This window comes from Elaeis guineensis, chromosome 2 (genome assembly GCF_000442705.2).
Source record: "Elaeis guineensis isolate ETL-2024a chromosome 2, EG11, whole genome shotgun sequence".
NCBI lineage: Eukaryota > Viridiplantae > Streptophyta > Magnoliopsida > Arecales > Arecaceae > Elaeis > Elaeis guineensis.
The window spans coordinates 107,341,356-107,363,611 of NC_025994.2; the positions used below are offsets into that span (position 1 = coordinate 107,341,356).

At 38.0% G+C, this 22,256-nt stretch overlaps 1 protein-coding gene and 1 long non-coding RNA gene across 3 annotated transcripts; one reads left to right on the forward strand and one right to left on the reverse strand.

Annotated features, from left to right (window-relative positions):
* The first annotated feature begins 86 nt into the window (after nucleotides 1–86).
* Nucleotides 87–2,509, forward strand: LOC109505909 (uncharacterized). 2 transcript variants are annotated; one of them, XM_073252583.1, is made up of 2 exons: nucleotides 87–814; nucleotides 1,662–2,509. In XM_073252583.1, exons 1-2 carry the CDS (start codon nucleotides 653–655, stop codon nucleotides 2,217–2,219), a joined length of 720 nt encoding a protein of 239 aa, XP_073108684.1. In that variant the 5' UTR covers nucleotides 87–652; the 3' UTR covers nucleotides 2,220–2,509. The 2 variants fall into 2 exon arrangements, with proteins under 2 accessions (XP_073108684.1, XP_073108685.1); XM_073252584.1 differs by having other exon boundaries at nucleotides 681–814; nucleotides 1,446–2,509.
* LOC140855784 (uncharacterized) lies at nucleotides 2,111–16,425 on the reverse strand. The gene is made up of 3 exons (XR_012139043.1): nucleotides 14,741–16,425; nucleotides 14,413–14,606; nucleotides 2,111–2,249 (listed from the first exon to the last, which is right to left on the reverse strand). It is a non-coding gene; the product is annotated as an uncharacterized lncRNA (long non-coding RNA).
* Between the last annotated feature and the right edge of the window lie 5,831 nt (nucleotides 16,426–22,256).

The following is a 22,256-nucleotide window of genomic DNA, read 5'->3' on the forward strand; positions in this document are numbered from 1 at the left end:
TCGCACACTAATTCTTCTGTGGTGATTGGACTTCTCCACAAGGACAGAGCCACTCTATACGGGATGACGGTTAAACTTTTCCTTTTGGAAGGTAAATAGGAAAAAGGAACATTGCATGTTTGACCATTTTAAAAGTTGTTGGTCCATCTTTCATGTTAGAAATTGGGATCAAGACCATTGGTTCAAGCAGGAAGAACCAAACTAAGACCAACTTCAGCAATGTGACCCAAACCCGACAATGGACTCAATTACCCAATCCTGAGCCCAATCCAATAAGCCGGACTGGTTGGAAGCTTTATTAATACAAATAAACTTTAGCTTCGATTGTTATATTAGGTCCGTTCGAATTGGGAGCCTAAGCCTTGTTCCAATCAAATCCGGTCCACTGATCGATATCTTCCGACCTAGTTCCAACCCGGTTAGATACATACCGGCCATTCCTTTTTCAAAGTGTAGGTCGGTTCAGGCTAGATTCGAGTGAACTCTACCTAGTTGCACTCCTACCCAAAAAAGTGCAGACCCTTGTTCCTTTCCCATCGAGGAGTGCGGTGGAGGTGCTCGCCACTTTCTGTTCACACGGTGTGGTTTGGGCCTTTTGTGTGAACGGTGCGTGTCCATCCTTGATCTCCGTTCCCGGACCCGGAGAGAGACTATGGAGGAGAAGTACTTCGACCTGGTGCTTGTTCCCCTTGGTCTCTTGGTGTCGGCTACCTACCACTCGTGGCTCCTCCTCACCATACTCCGGCATCCAAAGCGCACCGTCATCGGCCTCAACGCCCTCGCCAGGCAACGCTGGGTCAGAGCCATGATGGCCGTGAGTTCCTCCCGTCTCTTCTTCTCTATGTATCGATTTCTCTTGATTCACTTTACTTCTTTTAGGGGAAGTTCAATATCAAGAGGTTAAGCTGACAGATATATATATATATATATATATATATGTTGGGGACATTCTCATCGAATAAGCATGCAAACAATTGACGAAGTAGTCACGGTTTCCAGCTGTAATTGATCACCCCAGTTCAATTTGAAAAAAAAAAAAAATGTAATTAGAAAGGGCTCAAAGCATCAAATGATGCAATATAGAGAATTCTAGGAGCAAAATTTGGGGTTCCAGGTGTTACTAGGGGGCTAGTGGAGAGAGCAGGTGTACTTTTCCCTGGCGATGTTCCTTTGGGGTGGATGCGACTAGGTTCTCCCTGGGTTCTCCTTGGCGATGTTCCTTTGGGGTGTACTTTTCCCTGGGTTTAAAAGAATATTAAACTAGGTTCTCTGTAATCTTGGTTTTCTATGGAGGTGGTAAGGGACTTTCCTTATTCAATTTAATTAATTTAAAGTAAGTATATGAACGGATGGAAAGAAGATTTGAAGAGGTGCAAGAAAAGAGAAAAATAAATTAAGATGAAGGAGATGCAAGTCCAAATTTGACGTTTTGGTTTTCATCGTAGGTATCTATAACCGGCAACATCCCTTTCTGATGCACCGATATCATGACCACATCCAACGGTGGCAAACTAATGCTTCCACTTGTCCTATTACTTTAATTTTAAAAATTGGGTCGGACCATGGGCCCAATCGAACGCTCTGATATAATTGTAGTGAACGACAGATGTAGGAATGCGAAGGAGCTGGACTTCTCTCATTCTTCCTGCTTCCATGACCAGGACCCGCTGAAGAACGGTGTCCTAGCGGTGCAAACAGTGCGCAACAACATTATGGCATCCACAGTGCTGGCCACCACGGCCATCACCCTCGCTTCCCTCATCAGCGTCTTCGTTGCGGCCACCACCACCAACTCGGCGGCCTACTCTTTGCTGGTCTACGGCAACAAGACGGCCCCAATCTCCTCGGTCAAGTTCTTCGCCATCTCCCTCTGCTTCATCCTCGCCTTCCTCTGCAACGTTCAGTCCATCCGCTACTACGCCCATGTCAGCTTCCTTCTCGTCGTGCCGGCCGCCGCGGCTGCATCGAGGGACGGCGGCATCTCGGTTGCCTACGTCTCCAGGAGTCTCAACAAGGGGAGCTTCTTCTGGTCCCTGGGTCTGAGGGCGTTCTACGTGTCGTTCACTCTGTTCCTTTGGATTTTTGGGTCGGTTCCGATGTTGGCCGGTTCCGTGGTGATGTGTTGCTTGTTATATTTCTTGGACACCACGACGGAGTACACGCGAGACCTGCATGATTCTTTTGGGGGACATGAGGAGGCCAGGGATCAGGACGCATGATTACTTGCCACTAATATTGGTTGCTTACACCTGCGTGAAGGCTAGCTAGTTAAACTCAGTGATCATTGAGTTCTTTAATTATCTCTACACTAAAATTTGCCACATGAGATAATTGCATGAAGGATTGACATATTTTGCTAGATGTATGTTCTAGCTGCGCCTTGGGCGTATGTAATTAGGTCTTCTTTTCTCTAAGGTTATTGGAGTTTTGAATGCTCATATATGTAGTTGTATATCATATAATCGCCCGTAGAGGAGTAAGAGTGAAAAAAGGAAAAGGAAGTTAAACATGGTCCTACATTCGTTTGATTAATGTTCATACGTCTAACCATATCATACATATATTTGCTTATGAGAAACCAATAGCGAAAAATACTGGAAATTTGGCACCTAATCCTTCGTTTTTACTGGCATTTCTGATTAGTTTTTATACAGCCACAACTTTTTTTTTTTAGAAAAAGAATATAGGTGCCATTTAGAAGGCAACAGCTAAGTAGGGCCATGTGGCCTTACCCTATGGAACTCCATTAATTGGTGGTGCACTAGTGTATATATATATACTAGGAATATAATACGCAAATGAGCAATGCTACGATAACTCAAAAAAATCACTAAGAAAAGTCACTCAGGTACATTCCACCAATCACCTTGCTTCATTTCATGGTTAACTTTACGACGCCGATTCGAAAGAGAGCAACTGCAATACACCATACCAGCTGAGTGACTTTTGAATGATATTTTTGAGTTACTCTCAATCATTTTTTGTATGCGAATGGTGACATACGGTTCTAGTGTGACAGATGGATCAGAGGGAGAAGGCTGAGCTATGGATGAGGCTCACAAAATTACCACGATAAGCAATTTATCATCCATGTTGTCCACAAACAAATCCACATTTCCTTGTGTATAGCATTACCTTTTTGTGTACAAGATCAGACTTTGTCACGTGCGGTCTTGCACGCTATGTGAACCCAGCAATGCCTCTAGCCTACGTAAGCCTGATATATGTTTTGGATATATCCTTCACCAGACTCCAGTCTATTATGATATAAAACCGTTCACATGTCCCGTGTAACATCCAACCTTATCCACGAGGCTAGCATCTCGAGATATCTAGATAAAAGTTAGGATATCGAGAAGCATATTTTTTACGAAATATTTGAACTATATCCCTGTGTACATCATGTGGCTGTGCACCATGTCAATTTTTGTATTTTCTTTTTGTGAGCTCGATTTATTATGCACTCATCTCGATGACTGATTTATAAGAAGAAGATGACCTAATTGGCATGCTACATGATTATATTGGTGCATGTGGTGTAGGGTATAATTTGCTTCAATATTCTCTATCTTAGGTAGTGTTTGGTTATCAAAATATTATTTTTAGAATAGGAATACGAATTCTCGGTGAATAGCTATTCACTCTTGTTATTTCAGATTTCTGTTTGGAAAGAAATCTGATATTCTATCTTTATTCCAGTACAATTAATGCAGTATTACTTCAAGTCGTGTTTGGTTGATATAGGAATAAACTTCTATACCATGAGGAATAGAGAATGAATTTTTCAAAGAAACAAGAATGCCCTTAGCCAAGTTTAAGATATGAGTTGGTTTTTTGGCTAAGTATGAGTACCATGTAGTATTGTGAGGCAGCAAATAAGAATATGAACTTTCAATTGAACTAATAAGAACTAATAAGAATTATACATATTCTTAACAAAAAGTAACATGGAAACATAAGAAACTGGAGGAATCATGTTTACAGACCTAGAAGCATATGAACACCCATATAGAAACCTCCACATGAGCCTGCATCTCAAAAATATGAACCTGGAAGCTGCATATGAACCTCTAAGTATATAAAATATGACTGTAGAAACAAAGAACACAAATGACAACAACATGCTGGTGAGAGTAATAGCAGCCAAGACAACAACATGTTTATGCTGGTAGGAGGACACTAGAGCAGCGAAGGAGACGGAGGGGAGGAGGTCTGCAGAGGAGATCAAGCAACCGAGAAGGCTAGAAGATGAAAGAGGTAAAAGAGGGCCTCACCGTCCCATCATTTAACCCAAATGACATTGAATACCCCGGTGGGAGGGGGGGGCGGGGAATAACCAGAGCGTGAATACCGAATTCCATTGGGGACCATGGAATTCGTATTCTAAAATAAGAGTGCGTTGACCCGATTAGAGATTCTGGGGTGGCCCACCATGGAATAAGAAGCTGTTTGGTTATAATTCTTGGAATAAAGCTTTATTCCATCTGGAATAAAAGCAACCAAACACTACCTTAGTGACTAATATCCAGTGAGATGTCTGGAGCACTTGCAATAGGAAGAGTTTTCCTTGAAAATGCTATGGAGGAGTCTTTGTACATGTATGGGATCTCAGCTTTGCAAATTCATTCCTTACAATTATATTTGAGCTTCAGTTATTTGGGGCAAGGATTCAAGGCTATCAAATTTTTCATAGAAATCATCAAAAAAAACATTGAAATCCAAGTATTATGTTTAACCGATTGATGTTAACATGAAGAATATTTATCCACATTAATTTTATTTTTATAAAGTTAGAGTTGAGTGTGGCATCAAGGCCAAAAAAGCCATCCCTCTTGAGTTGGTATCCTTTTAGAACAGTTGAGATCTCCCATTTTCATGTATTTTTACTACCCGAAGAAATGGGAAAAATCTATATAGCTATTGCTTTGCAAGAGAATGATACATTGCTGTTGCAATTCTTGTAACCCTTGCAGACTAGCTATATTGGATCCCAACTTTCCATTATGATCACATTAGCTTTGAATTGTCATTTTCTTTTAGGCAAACGTAGAATATCATCTTGAATGCCATCACATCTTTCAAGGAAAACTATCCTGACCTATCTTTCCTTGTTACTTTCATGCTAAAGTCTCAAAAACAGCTTCACATAACCTAGGGTGATCTATCACATGATCTTTCATTGTATGCTGAATTAAGTATTGTGAGGTCATGTGAAAATTATAGAAGAAGCATAAATTACATGGTTGTTCTAGGTGTTCCTTACTTTATTAATTCTAATTTTTCCTATTGGAAAATAAGCTATACTCCATCTGAGTATTGCCCAAAATTCTAATGCCAACTAATTATGCTACCACCTTTAGGAACCAAAATATACATATCCGGATATGCACTTCCAACTTGTGTCAGATTGATTGCATTTTTATTTTTATTTTTTTTGAGTGAATGATGACATGACGTGTCGTGAGACGAACAAATATGTTGTGCTTGTTAGATCAAGATAACATATATATGATATATATGAAACCTGAGGTTTTTCTTTTGGGAAAGACAAAGCTTGGCTATGCATATTGTCACACCCCGAACCCAACACCCGAGTCGGATACGTGATGGCCGCACACTCCTTAGAACAAGCCCTAAAGAATATGCAAGGCCAAATTAAATCATTACAACCTTATCAACCATAATATTTAATTTCAATAATAATTCATAAAACTTGCATAATTACAATTAACATTTCTTCAATCCTCTGATCAGGTATCAATGGTACTCTATCTATGCATCCGCTCACTCACAAATCCATACCATAGTCAACCATGGACATCTTGTAACTCTGAGAAGAAAAAGAAAATGAAGGGGTGTGAGCTTTACAGCCCAGTAAGAATTTCCATATCACACCAATATAATAATATAATCTGAAAATAATGATAGGCAATAACACGTAAAAGTCGATGTTCACTGTCCAGAATACTGCAAACATTTATAGATTATCTGTTTATCAAAAAAAATGCATCATCATATGTTAAATAAGTGAAACAATTTTATTCAACGATTGTTTCATGTCTTATCTTTTCATTTTCTTCTATTATCACATCATCTGTAATCCTTTTCTTTTTCGCTTTAGCTTTAGCTTTGACTTTGGCTTTGGACTACCAGGATCATGCGACGATCTTTTATTCAGATCGATTTCTGTGATCTTCCTCAGATCGAAATATTCATGATCTTTCTCGGATCAAATTCTTCCACACATAAGCCTGTGGGGGCTGTCCCAGGCATAAGCTCCTGGCAAGCTATTCCACATGACAAGGCCAGTCCAAACCATATTTTTCTTTCTCTTTATATTTTCATGAAACTATAATATTTGACTTCATTAATCAATTCAAATTTTGCAGTGTAATATTTCATACCCATATAATCATGCCATCAATCGCTGATACATATGTATTGATATAACATACTCATGCTCAAAATCACATAAATAAATAACAGTGTCTCAGATATAACAAATTCATCGATCTCAAATCCAACGATGCAAAACCAACGATGCAAGACCAACAGTAAAATAGCACATATATAATAGTTCTCAGATCAAATCATTCATGATCTTTCTCGGATCAGATTCTTCATGATCTTTTTCGGATCATATTCTTCCACACATAAGCCTGTGGGGGCTATCCCAGGCATAAGCTCCTGGCAAGCTATTCCACATGACCAGGCCAGTCCAAACCATATTTTTCTTTCTCTTTATATTTTCATAAAACTATAATATTTGACTTTATTAATCAATTCAAATTTTGCAGTGTAATATTTCATACCCATATAATCATGCCATCAATCGCTGATACATATGTATTGATATAACATACTCATGCTCAAAATCACATAAATAAATAACAGTGTCTCAGATATAACAAATTCATCGATCTCAAATCCAACGATGCAAAACCAACGATGCAAGACCAACAGTAAAATAGCACATATATAATAGTGATCATGTACAGAGATTCTTACCTTTACTGATGACTGATCCAAGCACAGAAATCCATGTTCTTCTTTGATTTATGAATTTCTTTAACAAAATATTTCACTCGATATCATGTGCAGACAATCATCTCTTCATAACCCTGATCAAATATAAAGATCATATATGGAGAAAATTATCGATAATTGATCCTAATAACACAGATCGAGGACCTATCTTAGGATTAATCAAAATTAGGATTTACCTAAGTATCTGGATCCTCCACTGATCCATAAGACTTTTAGAGAGAGAAAATCCATGAAGAGAGAGAAAATTCTAGAGAGAGAAAGTAGAGAGAGAATCTTCGTATCCTTCCGATGAGGCAATCATGGTCGAGATCATCAGAGGTCCTATCAGGGTAACTCAATATGAATCAAGTGTTACAAATTTTGAATAGAATCGGACTGGAATCAGATCTACCGCATGAATTTCGGAGCAATCTCAAATCATCTTATTTTCATCTTCAAGTTTATTCTAGGGTTCATGATGCAATCAGAGAGGAAGAAAAGATCCTAGAGAGATAAAATCCGTAAAGAGAGAGAAACGTCTAGAGAGAGAATCTAGAGAGAGAAAATGTAGAGAGAGAAGGTAGAGAGAGGAGAGAGAAAAGAGAGAGAAAGAAGAGAGAAAGGAGAGAGAGGAAAATTCTCTCCTTCTTCTTCTTTTTTATTTTATTTTATTTTATTTTTATTTTTATTTTTCTCTTTCTCTTTTTCCTTTTTTTTCTTTTCTTTTTCTTTTTCCTTTTTCTTTTCTTTTTCTTTTCTTCTTCTTCCTTTCTTCTTTTCTTCCCGCGGCCTTCCCTTGGCTGAAACAGGGGAGGACCGTGAGGTCCCCCCCCCTCGGTGGCTCGGGCTCCGGCGGGGTGGCGGCCTGGCCGGAGATCCGATAACGGCCGGCGATGGGGTTCGGCCGACGGCTCTTTTTTTTTTTTTCGAAAAACAGGGGATTCGTCCCCTTTCTTCATGAATTCCGACCATTGGCCGGTCGCCGGCGGCCAAGGCTTACCGAGGACGACAAGTAGAGAGGTAAGGATCCTATCCTAGGGTGAGACGTCACAAACGGTGGCGCCGGTGGTCGGAAAAGAGAAGAAAGATGGCCCGGCCAAACAGAGCAAAACAGGGTCACCTTGCTCATGGATTTTCCGGCGATCCCGAAGGCCGGAGAGGGTGCACGAAACCATGAAAAAGAGAGGAAGGAAGAGAGGAAGGAGCATAAGGGTTTACCCCAAGCTTCAGCAGCGTCGTCGGCTCCATTTTTCGGCGAGCATGGGAAGAGGTTGCCACGGCTTCTACGGGGAAAAGAAGAGGAATCGGGCTCGAAGATCACCGGTGGAGGGTCTTGAGAGAGGGAGAGGCTTATTTATAGAGAATCCTAGAGTTCTAAGAGGCCTAGAGTTCTTCTCCGATCGAGATTCATCGGAGAAGAAGACTCCTTTCGGGAGTCCTCCTTCCGTCCTTTTTTTTTTTTATCTGGGTTATTACATTCTCCCCTCCTTAAAATAATTTCGTCCTCGAAATTAAGTTATGTTGTTCTAGATACCTATTTCAAAGTATACATTCTTCATGTCATTCTCAAACTTACAATAATATCTTATATATTATTTATTTCTCATGATCTTATTATAACAAAAATTATTTGAAATTTCAAACTCATCCCTTCTTATTGATTTTTCAACTTTTTGAAGAACTGTAATATTTTAGACTTGTATTAATATACCACCGTTATTTGTCTAATACATTTCACTCAAAATTCATAATTATCTCAGACTACCCTTGATAGAAAAGGTCAAACATCGGGCGCTCTTCACAATTATCGATTTCTTTCTTCTCTTGATCTTCCAACAAGTTTTATATGTAATCTCTCATCTTAAGAAAAATCTCAATCTTCTATATCAGTATGAGTAACAATATTAGATAAAAAAATATGAGATCTATGTCAGGACATTCTAAGTTTGAACTAATATCAGAACTATCAAGCTATTAATAAACTTAAGATATCTAAACTTTCTTGGCATTATCTATAATGAAGCAACCTACTAACAAAAATTATCCGACTATGATCATTCTTTATTTACAACTAATGTATTCCATAATATCTTCGAAATCAAAGAATTAATATTTCTAATCAATTTAACCCACCATGCTTTTGCTGCGCACTCTGACCTTAATTTATCAAATTATATAATTATATCAAAGATAAAAATATCCTTATATGTTAGATCAATCCAGGATAGATCCAACCTTCAAATTTTATATAAGATTTAAGGTAAAATTTTAAGTTTCTTTATCTTTACTACCTTCGGGTATAGCATATAAAAATTAAATCTTGATCCACTTCCTATGTTTGAAATCATTGCATAAGTTTCATCACTCTTCAAGAATCCAACATGTCTAGAATCAATTGGAGTTAACCTTAGATTTACCTTACAATCATTTAGATAATTTTTAAATCAATCTTCCTTTTTTTAAAAGAATTGATTTTAACTTGACAACTAAAAGAACTCAAGCTAACATCCTTAAGTAGAATCAACTTGATTATTTCTTATAGAGCTCTCTTCATCACAACCCTTAATATTAATCGATAAATCCATACAAAATCTTGTCCCTTGTATAAGTCATTCAAAATTTAACCCTAGCAAGATGTCTTAGTTCAATTTAAAAAAAATATCTAAACTTTGACTTGAATAATTAATACACTTCACCATCTTCAACAAAAAAACTTAATCTACAGATAATAATTTGAATTATTAAAGATTTCATCATAACCTGTATATCATACTCTGATAAAATAATAATTTTTTTTTCTTTAAATTAACAACAATATCAAAATACTTTTGATCCACTTAGAAAAATAAACTTTTGACTTGAGATTCAATGCAACTAGAAAGATCAAAGAATCCTATTTAGAATATGATATTTTGAGTAACCAAAGATTTCACCAAGATGTATATCTCATATTCTCATAATAAAATTTAAGTATATATATATATATTTTTTTTTTTCATCTAAGATTGGGTTTCATATATGACCTCTTATAGGTTCAGTGTTCAAAAATATTTCTCTCTCATATGATGTAATTTCTTCTTAGACCATACCCTAATTAATTTTCTTTGATAAGTCTAAATTTATAATGCTCAGACAATTATCATCGAAATTAAAAAAATTATCATGATTTTCAATCATATAAATTTTACATTCCAAAATCCTCTAGTATACTCAACATATCAATACCTCCCACTTTATTCCAAGGTCAACTCCTTTCATACTTAGGTCAACCTTACTAATTGAAATCTAAGATATAACTCGTCAATTCTATTATAGATATCATATGCCACTTATACATAAAGTTTCATCTTAATATCTATTGATTCGAAATCTAATTACTGAATCATTTATTTTATGTCTGTCATATTCCTTATGATCATAACCTAAGTTTAAATATCACTAAAATCATAATTATAATCTTAAGCTTAAATATCACTTAAATCATATTCTCTAATGATCATAACCTAAATTATAATATCATTCTATCATACCTTTAATAATCATAATCTTAAACTCTGATTTTATCAATCATACTCTATTGATTATAATCTCAAGTTTTGATATCACTTATATGACAATCCCTAGTGACCTTAAACTTGGGCTCTAGTACTGTTCTGTCATATCCTAATCACTTGTATCATTGTCTCCGAATAAACGTAACCTAAGTCCTAAGCTCAAATGCCACTCTGTCACATCCTACTGATCTTACATAAAATTTTGATATCACTTCATAATCTTAGTGATCTTAAACCTAAGCTCTGATACCATTCTGTCACGCCCCGAACCCAACACCCGGGTCGGATACGTGATGGCCGCACACTCCTTAGAGCAAGCCCTAAAGAATATGCAAGGCCAAATTAAATCATTACAACCTTATCAACCATAATATTTAATTTCAATAATAATTCATAAAACTTGCATAATTATAATTAACATTTCTTCAATCCTCTGATCAGGTATCAATGGTACTCTATCTATGCATCCGCTCACTCACAAATCCATACCATAGTCAACCATGGACATCTTGTAACTCTGAGAAGAAAAAGAAAATGAAGGGGTGTGAGCTTTACAGCCCAGTAAGAATTTCCATATCACACCAATATAATAATATAATCTGAAAATAATGATAGGCAATAACACGTAAAAGTCGATGTTCACTGTCCAGAATACTGCAAACATTTATAGATTATCTGTTTATCAAAAAAAATGCATCATCATATGTTAAATAAGTGAAACAATTTTATTCAACGATTGTTTCATGTCTTATCTTTTCATTTTCTTCTATTATCACATCATCTGTAATCCTTTTCTTTTTCGCTTTAGCTTTAGCTTTGGCTTTGGCTTTGGACTACCAGGATCATGCGACGATCTTTTATTCGGATCGATTTCTGTGATCTTCCTCGGATCGAAATATTCATGATCTTTCTCGGATCAAATTCTTCCACACATAAGCCTGTGGGGGCTGTCCCAGGTATAAGCTCCTGGCAAGCTATTCCACATGACAAGACCAGTCCAAACCATATTTTTCTTTCTCTTTATATTTTCATGAAACTATAATATTTGACTTCATTAATCAATTCAAATTTTGCAGTGTAATATTTCATACCCATATAATCATGCCATCAATCGCTGATACATATGTATTGATATAACATACTCATGCTCAAAATCACATAAATAAATAACAGTGTCTCAGATATAACAAATTCATCGATCTCAAATCCAACGATGCAAAACCAACGATGCAAGACCAACAGTAAAATAGCACATATATAATAGTGATCATGTACAGAGATTCTTACCTTTACTGGTGACTGATCCAAGCACAGAAATCCATGTTCTTCTTTGATTTATGAATTTCTTTAACAAAATATTTCACTCGATATCATGTGCAGACAATCATCTCTTCATAACCCTGATCAAATATAAAGATCATATATGGAGAAAATTATCGATAATTGATCCTAATAACACAGATCGAGGACCTATCTTAGGATTAATCAAAATTAGGATTTACCTAAGTATCTGGATCCTCCACTGATCCATAAGACTTTTAGAGAGAGAAAATCCATGAAGAGAGAGAAAATTCTAGAGAGAGAAAGTGGAGAGAGAATCTTCGTATCCTTCCGATGAGGCAATCATGGTCGAGATCATCAGAGGTCCTATCAGGGTGACTCAATATGAATCAAGTGTTACAAATTTTGAATAGAATCGGACTGGAATCAGATCTACCGCATGAATTTCGGAGCAATCTTAAATCATCTTATTTTCATCTTCAAGTTTATTCTAGGGTTCATGATGCAATCAGAGAGGAAGAAAAGATCCTAGAGAGACAAAATCCGTAAAGAGAGAGAAAAGTCTAAAGAGAGAATCTAGAGAGAGAAAATGTAGAGAGAGAAGGTAGAGAGAGGAGAGAGAAAAGAGAGAGAAAGAAGAGAGAAAGGAGAGAGAGGAAAATTCTCTCCTTCTTCTTCTTTTTTATTTTATTTTATTTTATTTTTATTTTTATTTTTCTCTTTCTCTTTTTCCTTTTTTTTCTTTTCTTTTTCTTTTTCCTTTTTCTTTTCTTTTTCTTTTCTTCTTCTTCTTCCTTTCTTCTTTTCTTCCCGCGGCCTTCCCTTGGCTGAAACAGGGGAGGACCGTGAGGTCCCCCCCCCTCGGTGGCTCGGGCTCCGACGGGGTGGCGGCCTGGCCGGAGATCCGACAACGGCCGGCGATGGGGTTCGGCCGACGGCTCTTTTTTTTTTTCGAAAAACAGGGGATTCGTCCCCTTTCTTCATGAATTCCGACCATTGGCCGGTCGCCGGCGGCCAAGGCTTACCGAGAACGACAAGTAGAGAGGTAAGGATCCTATCCTAGGGTGAGACGTCACAAACGGTGGCGCCGGTGGTCGGAAAAGAGAGGAAAGATGGCCCGGCCAAACAGAGCAAAACAGGGTCACTTTGCTCATGGATTTTCCGGCGATCCCGAAGGCCGGAGAGGGTGCACGAAACCATGAAAAAGAGAGGAAGGAAGAGAGGAAGGAGCATAAGGGTTTACCCCAAGCTTCAACAGCGTCGTCGGCTCCATTTTCCGGCGAGCATGGGAAGAGGTTGCCACGGCTTCTACGGGGAAAAGAAGAGGAATCGGGCTCGAAGATCACCGGTGGAGGGTCTTGAGAGAGGGAGAGGCTTATTTATAGAGAATCCTAGAGTTCTAAGAGGCCTAGAGTTCTTCTCCGATCGGGATTCATCGGAGAAGAAGACTCCTTTCGGGAGTCCTCCTTCCGTCTTTTTTTTTTTTTTTATCTGGGTTATTACACATATGACATTATCAAAGTGACATATTCATTCCAATATTATTTAGGGAAAGAATAGGTGAAGTGATCAGTGTATCAGATCATGTGTACATATCATCCACCAGTGATAAATGCCTTATTCTACATCTTTCTAACTCCTAATACTTTCAGAGCGTAATTAAGATAATCCCGTTCTATGCTCAAAAATCTCATGTATATCAGGAGCTTATATATATATATATAACCAAACTCCCCCGTCCCCCTCCCCCACTCCCGAGGGTAAAAAAAAAAAAAAAAACACCCACAGCCACGCGTCCTCTAGAAGTTCTCATTACATAACCAATTTCCTTCAGTTTGCGGATTCTATCTAATGCTATTAAATTGTAGTGTGCGGACTAACCATAGATGAGCTTAACCAAACTGACAGTCAACTTTGCCTAAATCTAGCTGGACAAAACTTCCTGTGGCCTTAATGTTGTGAAGCTGCACCCAAAGACATATAAAAATAGGTTAATTAATTAGTTAAAAGCGCAACTGAGAAGTGTGCTTTTTAAAGCAAAACTGCAACGAAGAAGCTCATTCCATACATAGATAATGACTTGTAAGCATAAATTAATCCTTGATCATTTGAGTTTCAACTTGTCTGAATCAGTGAGGCCTATATTCTACCTTTGATATCTCTACCATCGGTCTATTTGACCCTCTCTCTCTCTCTCTCTCTCTCTCTCTCGATGTAAGGTCTACTTGAATCTCTGAATGTTTATCCTAGCTAGGCATCTATTTACTTGATTTTTAGTTGGGCCAGCAATTATTTCCTCCACTTCTTCACTCGCACGTGCAAAAATATACAGCATCTCATCTATTTCAAGTTTTTGTCGCACATCATACTGACATTCACTCTTTTTTTTTTTTTTTAGCTAAAACATTCACACATTTAAGTAATATGAAATGAGAGATCAATGTTGTTCAGCTGCCGGCCAATTCATTCAATAAGATAAATAAATAAAGAAATATATTATAAAGAAGAAGAAGTACTGCTACCTAGCTCAAATTAAACCAATGGTTTTTACCTGGCCATGGGAATCTTTGTTGAGACCACCATTCCTGGCGCCTAGTAACTGGATAGTTGTTATCTTTGTGTGTGGTGGCTTACGCGCTTGCAACAGCCACCACTTCGCTGCCTTTGAGTGCTCAAACAAAATTTCATTCTAATAGCAAAGACAGATTCCTGTCGACACTTTTCCTTTCCTTTGCTCAAGATGATCTAAACATAAGTTTGGTCTGTTAGTCTATGCGCCATATATATTCTTGCTACTGAATATTTCATGAGATCTATGGGAATAGAATGGAGGTTTACTTTGTTTATGTATAGATAAATGTTCATCTAGAAGTACGTACCTTTAGGAAACTGGAGAAAGAAGGGGGTGGGGTGGGGGACCGGGGGTAGGGATATTGCTTCGCATCTTCCAACACATTTAAGCAATACTAGTACAACTGAGCTGCTAACAAGAAAAGTTATAATGGAAGCCAATCTCACGTTGATCAGGAAATGGATTAGAAATACACACACACACACAAAAAAAAAAAGTCCATTAAAACTAGGGTAAACAAGAAAAATCGAAGATGATCTATAAATTAACCAGCCAACAAGTCGGCAAACCATAAAATAAGAAGGGAGGGAAGATCCCTCCATAAAGGTTAATATATAATTTCATTTAGCCGTTTCAAGACATGGTATTTGAAACCAAGGTTACAAGCAAGCATCTGTGAGAGATGTTGTTCTCGGACTCATCATCAACGGGATGCCTTCAGGCATGATAGATGCTAATCTCACTTGCATAAATTGTCCCTGACTTTAAGGATCCGAAACATAGTTCACCCTAATCAGGGACAATATATGCAAGTGAGAGATGGTGATCACCCTAATCAGGGTGCGAGTTCAGAAATGAGAACAAAATCATCAAAGCACGAGTTCTCTACTGGGATTTTATGGATTATACAATGAGGTCTCTTAGGCTTCTTCCTCCCTTTTGGAGTCAGAAATTTGCATCTTATGGCACCCTCGTGCTGCTTAATATTTATTTGATTTCTAATTAATTAAAGGATTATGTTGTGCTCAGTTGCATGTCTAGCCACATGAAGATGGAGTTGAATGACAACTTGGGGGATGGAGACGCGTCACCCTGAATTCCAGTTATAATAGCAGATAGGAAGATATTGTCCTGGGAGAGGTGTTGGTCCCAGTAACTTGAGATAGCAGTTACATCAGAACATATATTTTCACGATAGCTAAAGCTGAAACATGATAACTAAAGGCTAAATATGTAAGAATTAAAATGCTTTGCGAAACATCAGCTATGGTAAATTTGAAAGAGCAAGCCCCAAGCCTAAGAAGAAGAGCAAGAAAATCAATCTTTGGAAGCAAAAAAGTGAAAGAACAACCGAGCCATGAGCATCATGAAATGGAAATTAAGCTAAATAAGGACCAAACCAGAGCAACTTATGGTAGATTTCTGAAGCTTTTGCTCCAGCATTCCATCAAAGTCTTTCTGAATATGCTCTAGAACGAAACATGTACAACATCAGTACAGTCAAAATCATTCAAATACTAACTAAAGTGGATCCAGCAAGGGGCTGAAGGTGATGACAGAATCATAGAGAGCACAAAGGAGTGAGATGCAAAGGGCGCATGTCATCATCTGTGCTCTCTATCTTCTGTCAACAGCATCACCAGATGCCTCCTTTCCCCTCTTACTGACAACAAGAGCTGCAAGATGATAACAGCAAAGAGAAAACACTAGAAGAGCAGATGGAATTGGACTAGCGAGGAAATACGTATACAAAAGGAGTCCTGAAGCCTACAAGTATCATAAGGACTCTTCCACACCCTCCTATTTATAGAAGGATGCGAGGAAGAAAGGCGACTGAAGTGCAAAGGGAGTACATTTCTCCTGATTTGCTTTGATTGGTTCCACCATGATTAGCTCATGGTGCACCAACTTGCAAAAGCTGTAAGTGGATCGGACAGCTGAAGGAAGGTGTAATATGGTGGGGTCACGTACTGAAAGGTGTGGGCCCACATGGCGACAATACGTTAAAGAGGATTGCGTAAGGGATATGGACGATTCATGCAAGCAGCCCAGAAGCATGGCGAAACACAGAAGGGAGGCAGTAGGGGCAGACCTTAAGGCTTTCACACCCGCACCTTATCTTCCTATCCGATCTCTATCTCACTGTTCCATCCGTCCGTTCAGAAGAATAATGGGGCGGTGGCCCTGACATATCCATGTGTCCACACCCCAGGCCTTCTCGCAATGATTTTGGATCTTGTACTGTGTAATTTTGCATTGCAAGACACAGTACCATCATAAATAGCTGCTACATCATTCATCTTTTGAAAATGAATGACTCTCATTCATTCTTGAAATACGTCGATACATTGTTAGTATAATGCACAATGCATTGTGGATGATGTGGTAGCTATCCATGATGGTATCGTATTCTGTAATGCAAAAGTCGCACTATAAAGGATATTTTTCTCGAGACATGAAACAAGCACACCTTTTGTAGCTGTTGGATTCGTGATGGATTCTCCATTATCCTTTGCTCCACTTGACTCGTGGAACCTGCACCAAAGTCAAGTGGCGTCTTGGTTCGATGAACAAGGCTCCACTCGAGACGCACACATAAAAGTTTCTACGCATGCATCCTCTTTATCGTTTTGGCCAGGATATTTATTTGCGTATCTTCACGTATGTCACGTGCAGGGAAAAGCAACTCCTGTACATAAATAGGAGGTATATTTTGAAAGTAGAGAAAATAATGCTGCAAAAGAATGGAGGGGCTTTTTTTTGGACTGCTCATCAACTTGAAAGGGCCATTCAAATTCAAACTGAGCTAAATTAAAAATATTTCACGCCTGGCTCATTTTTCGCTGGATCTAGCTAGCTCATTCCAATTAGTTCTTAATGCCTGTTTTATATTTCAATAAGCCCAAATGTGAATTCTGAAGTAACACAAATGTTTTATGGCTGCTGTAGTTTTCTTCCTAATCCGAGTGATCATAATCAAATCTATAAGTATAATGGAAAAATCATATGTTAACTCCATAATATTTCAGTGGACATCTATGTGCCACCTTAAGAATGACTTAATAGCGTCCGAGGGGTAGATTTTATGCCAACATTTCAGGCATCGTGCAGCATGACTGCCTAGTCCAAAAGAATCTTCATGGGTGTCATCATTGCAGGACCTCGTGCATGAGGAAATGGAGGGGCAATCCAAGGTCGGTAGGCGGAAAGGGTACACTGCACTAGCGTAGAGTAGTTCTATGCGGGACGCCGGAGGTGGCAGCGTCCGTTTTCACTTTTTCAGAGGAATGCAAGATAATAGCGTTGTGATGTAATTTGGACTGTAGCGCTTCATGGAATCTTTCCTTTTAGGGCATGGACTTGGTTAAAAGGTGGGCGGGGTGGCCAAGAATCTTTTTATCAACTGAAAGACGGTAGTGACCATGCTCGCTGATAACTCCTTCTATTATTTTAATCATATGTACTCCATCCATCCGTTCTGGGCCATCCAATCAGACCTATATCATACATTGCAAAGTTACGTGGCACCACCCTATTCATGGCCGTAGAATGCATGATTGGCGTGTTCATGTCTGATGTGGCGACTGATAGAGCCGTTCAAAAAATGGGGTCCCTCAGATGCGCTGTAAGGATGCCGACGAAGATGTTTTGATTGGTTAGTCTTGTCCAATCATAATGATTTGAGGCATCTTTTTATTTTTGAAATGTTTGGTAGGAGTGTCAGTACGTGGGACCTTGTAATGCAAGATCATACTTGGAATCCAGCCATGTACGTACCGAAGAGAGGGAGTACTGCCTTAACCTTTAAACCTATAACGTTGAAACTTTTGTTTGCATCTTGGGACATGCATGCATGCTGATAGTGGGTGTAAATTTAATTAAACAGAATATGAAAATATCTTGTACTCCTTATCCAAACATTCAAGTTTATTTATTATTCTATAAAATTATTAAAAAATAAATAAATAAATAAATAATATATATATATATATATATATATATATATATATATATATATATATATATATATATATATATAATCTGAAAAGTTTATACAAAAAAAGAGGTCATATGAAAGATCTAACATCCTGTAGTTAGATGTAAACAAATGAGCAAATTAATTGTTGTAAGAATCCAATGCTATCATAACAGTCTCAAAGCTTCTTAATTATAAATAGAGATGAACGGTAATCATTATCCTAATATCAGACAGTCTGAAGTGCTTACAGTGCGCATCCTGTGATCCCTTCACATTCTTCTCCAAATATTTCAACTATTTAAACTCCATTTATTTTGGGCCTATTTAGATGGTGACATTGGTTATTCATGCATGACCTCTGTGGGTCAGATAGAGTTGGTAAGGACATTAAGCAACACATGTAAGAAAAATTTAAATTAATAGAGAAGCTATAGATGCGTGTAATTTTGTGGAATCTTGATCGATAGGTGCGGTTGTTTGGTTCCACTGATATCCGATGCAACACTGTGTAATTGCTTTATCCAAAGTGCAAACCAAGAGACTAGGCAACACATATATATGTACAGCACTAGCTATTGCGATATGTGGCAATTTGAACTGCTTATATAATGAATTTAGATGTGCTAATTAATGATGTTTTTTCATCATTGAAAAATTAGGGATGATCATGCCCCCTCAACTTTCATCTTAATTTGACTAGTTTGTCTTGCAGCTCCTCCACATGAGCATGCAGATATTTTGCGCATGTACATGGTTTGTGTCTTAAAATAGGCTCATGGATCCTAGAACCTAAACAGGCCTAACATACTCCTGAGTACTCAATATTTTAGAAAAAATTATATCCTACACGATATATACCATATGGCCATGTATATTGTTAATCATAGTCGCTTATTTCTATAGTGATTCATTGAGATGAGCCTTGAGGAGTGGAGAGAGGTTGTGATTGACAATGCATATGGCCATATAGCACAGTATAAGATATAATTTCTAATGTTCTTGACATAACTTGCGAGCTCCATATTATCAATCAAATATGGTTGATTCAATACCCTAAATCATGTTTGAATGACTACACTCAATGACGCAGCATGTGGGTTGCTGTTACATGACAAGATCTGTTGTTTGGAAGTGAATAATAGGCTCATAGCTTCAGGTTCATGAAAAGGCTTATAGCGAACAGCTTCAATGTCACCGTGTGTGAACATGGCCTTAGTTGATAAGGCCCTCAACCTTTTGAAATGTCGTCCGCACTTTGCCTCGTAGCTTGAAAAAATTATTGCCTACACTACATTAACCAATGTGGCCATGCAAGCAACCAATTACAGCTGCTGATTCCCATGATGATGCAACAAGATGCATGTTTGACAAATGAGATCCATAAAAACCAATGATAATTATTGACTGCATGACGGGCCATATGTATGGTGCAGTACGTTGGCTGTGAAATAGGAGCGGATCTAGTTGCAAATAACTTCTATAGTAACAAATAACTCGTATCATTCATGCTAGACTTGGTACAAAACTCATGCCTTTAGGTGTGCCTTCTGCTCCCCTGCAGGTAGCCAAGGTCGACATGCATCCGTTGCTTATCCACGTGGTTATGTCATCATTCAGTCCGACATGAAACGATTGGGCTGAAGCCATACCTTCGCCAAGGAAAATTGAGATGAAGTCATGCCAGAAGTTGCCTAGAAATCTCTTAGTGATACAATTACTAAAGCTTCAATAATTTAACATTAACTTGGTCATGAGACGATAAGGTCCAACTTGATGGAATCATACTGTTGATTTTGTTTCGGTGCTGCCGGAACTGTTCAAAGAGATATTTTCGTGTGTCTATGGCGGAGCTCGATTTCATCTATCTCTCTGTGACAAGAGTTCTGGTTTATAGGGCACCTGCTTTTGATGGCCCGGCCCCAATCATTTTACTTTTCCTTGAATAAACTAATAATGACATCTCACCTGCTGCTGGTTCCTGCATCTTCAATAATTCTAATGGTGCTGTCTTTTTCCTGAGAGTTTTAACTATCCATTATGGACTTCGCATTTATGTATATCCATTTAATTAGCACCATTTGATGACTTTCTTTTACTTCTAAGCCACAATATTATGGTGCCATTATCTTCTTTTTGAACATGCCCTTATCATGTTCTTTTGCCTAAATCTCACTAGTGCGTCTCAATATTTGATGCCTGTTTTAGTAATATAACACTAATCTTAGTTCAACGCTAATCTTCATCATGAATACTTTACCTTGGATGTTAAGAGTCCGTGATTTACTACAACCTTTGACCTTTTTGCTAATTGTATTTATGGTTACATATATCTTGACATAGGCTCGAGAGGATCGAGATCTACATCCAATAAATGCTTAACTTAATAATATACATGACCAGTACTTGAAATCCCTATCTCATGGACTAAGCATATATGGGACTTCAAGTATTGATAGCCCCAACTAATTTGCGTATATAGGTTTTATCTAATTAAGTTTTTTGTTGGTAGTGGATGTTTCAGTTTTTGGAGCTCCAGTGTACGTTCTGTATGAGTCCAATTGATTATGACACAAACAATTGTCACTGTTGAGACTGAGACTAATTCAGGCAGAGAGACCATGCATGTTGGCAACGCTATAAATATAGAGGATTGTGGGGTATCATTAGGTACTAATTCTTCTTGCGATCATTGTCCTATAAAATTTGTTGCCCGCTGTTTTTCTATCTAATTGAAAAGATTTGATCCTGCCATTTGTGGACAAGTAATTTTGTCGAACTATAAAAAGCCTGGTGCATCGTGTCACTTGGATTTAATTTTTCTATATTATTTTCTAATGCTCTTGAGGTTATAACCAAAGCGTAGACTCTGCCGATATTAGTGATGGTAGAAGCAGTGTGGCAACAACTATTCAACTAATCCAGCTCGTGATGGATTTGGAACAAATTGATCAACCATTACTTGTAGGTAGAGCTTTGGTGATTTGTATAACATAGGGACCGGATACCTGAAAGGTTGCCAAAGCGCCTCTGTGTGTGTGTGTGTGTGTGTGTTTGTGCGTACGCAATCTCTCCTTCGACCAACCCGTCCCTCTTCCTCTCATTTTTTTTCCCCATCGAATTTGGGTGTCAGAGCAAGAGTAAAGTATCAGGGGTTTGGCAAAGGCACGCCAAGTTACTTTTGGGCCTAACTTGTCATGATTGGCTCATGCTTATGTTAAACCCAATGCCAGGTTGGGCTAGGCCCAGACCACTTCCTTTGTTCGTGACATTATAACGTGACACTACTAAAACCCAAAGGTAAAGACCGTGTGACTGCCTCCTGAGCTGCTTCTCCTTTTTTTTTTTTTTTTCTTCCCGCCTTCTTTCGTGTAGGACTCGTAATGTTTTATGTTGTGACCCTTTGACCTTTGTGAGGCTTGTTGTAGTTTTGGAAGGTTATTTACTTAATAAACTTTTAGATGGTCTTTCCAAAGGTAGTGGAATTGGGCACCCGTTATATCATATAACTCTTGTATGAACAGCACAAAATTGAGAAAGTTAGAAAAAATGATATCATGGAACATCCATAATGTGAATCTGGAGACGTTTACACCTAAGAGAAAGAAACCAGCTAGCATTGGAGATGGATACAGGAGGAGACGAATGGTGATGTGGCCGTCTTTGAGGTCATCTCCTACTGTACCAACTGAGATTTTATATCTTATCAAATATGCTTTAAGATTCTGACTCCATACTGATTTACAAACTCCCCTGTGATTAGAAATGATGATCGGACAAATCAGTTATCCGATCTTTCTTGAATCTTAATAGAATCTATTTACTAATATCTTATAGAATTTAAAAA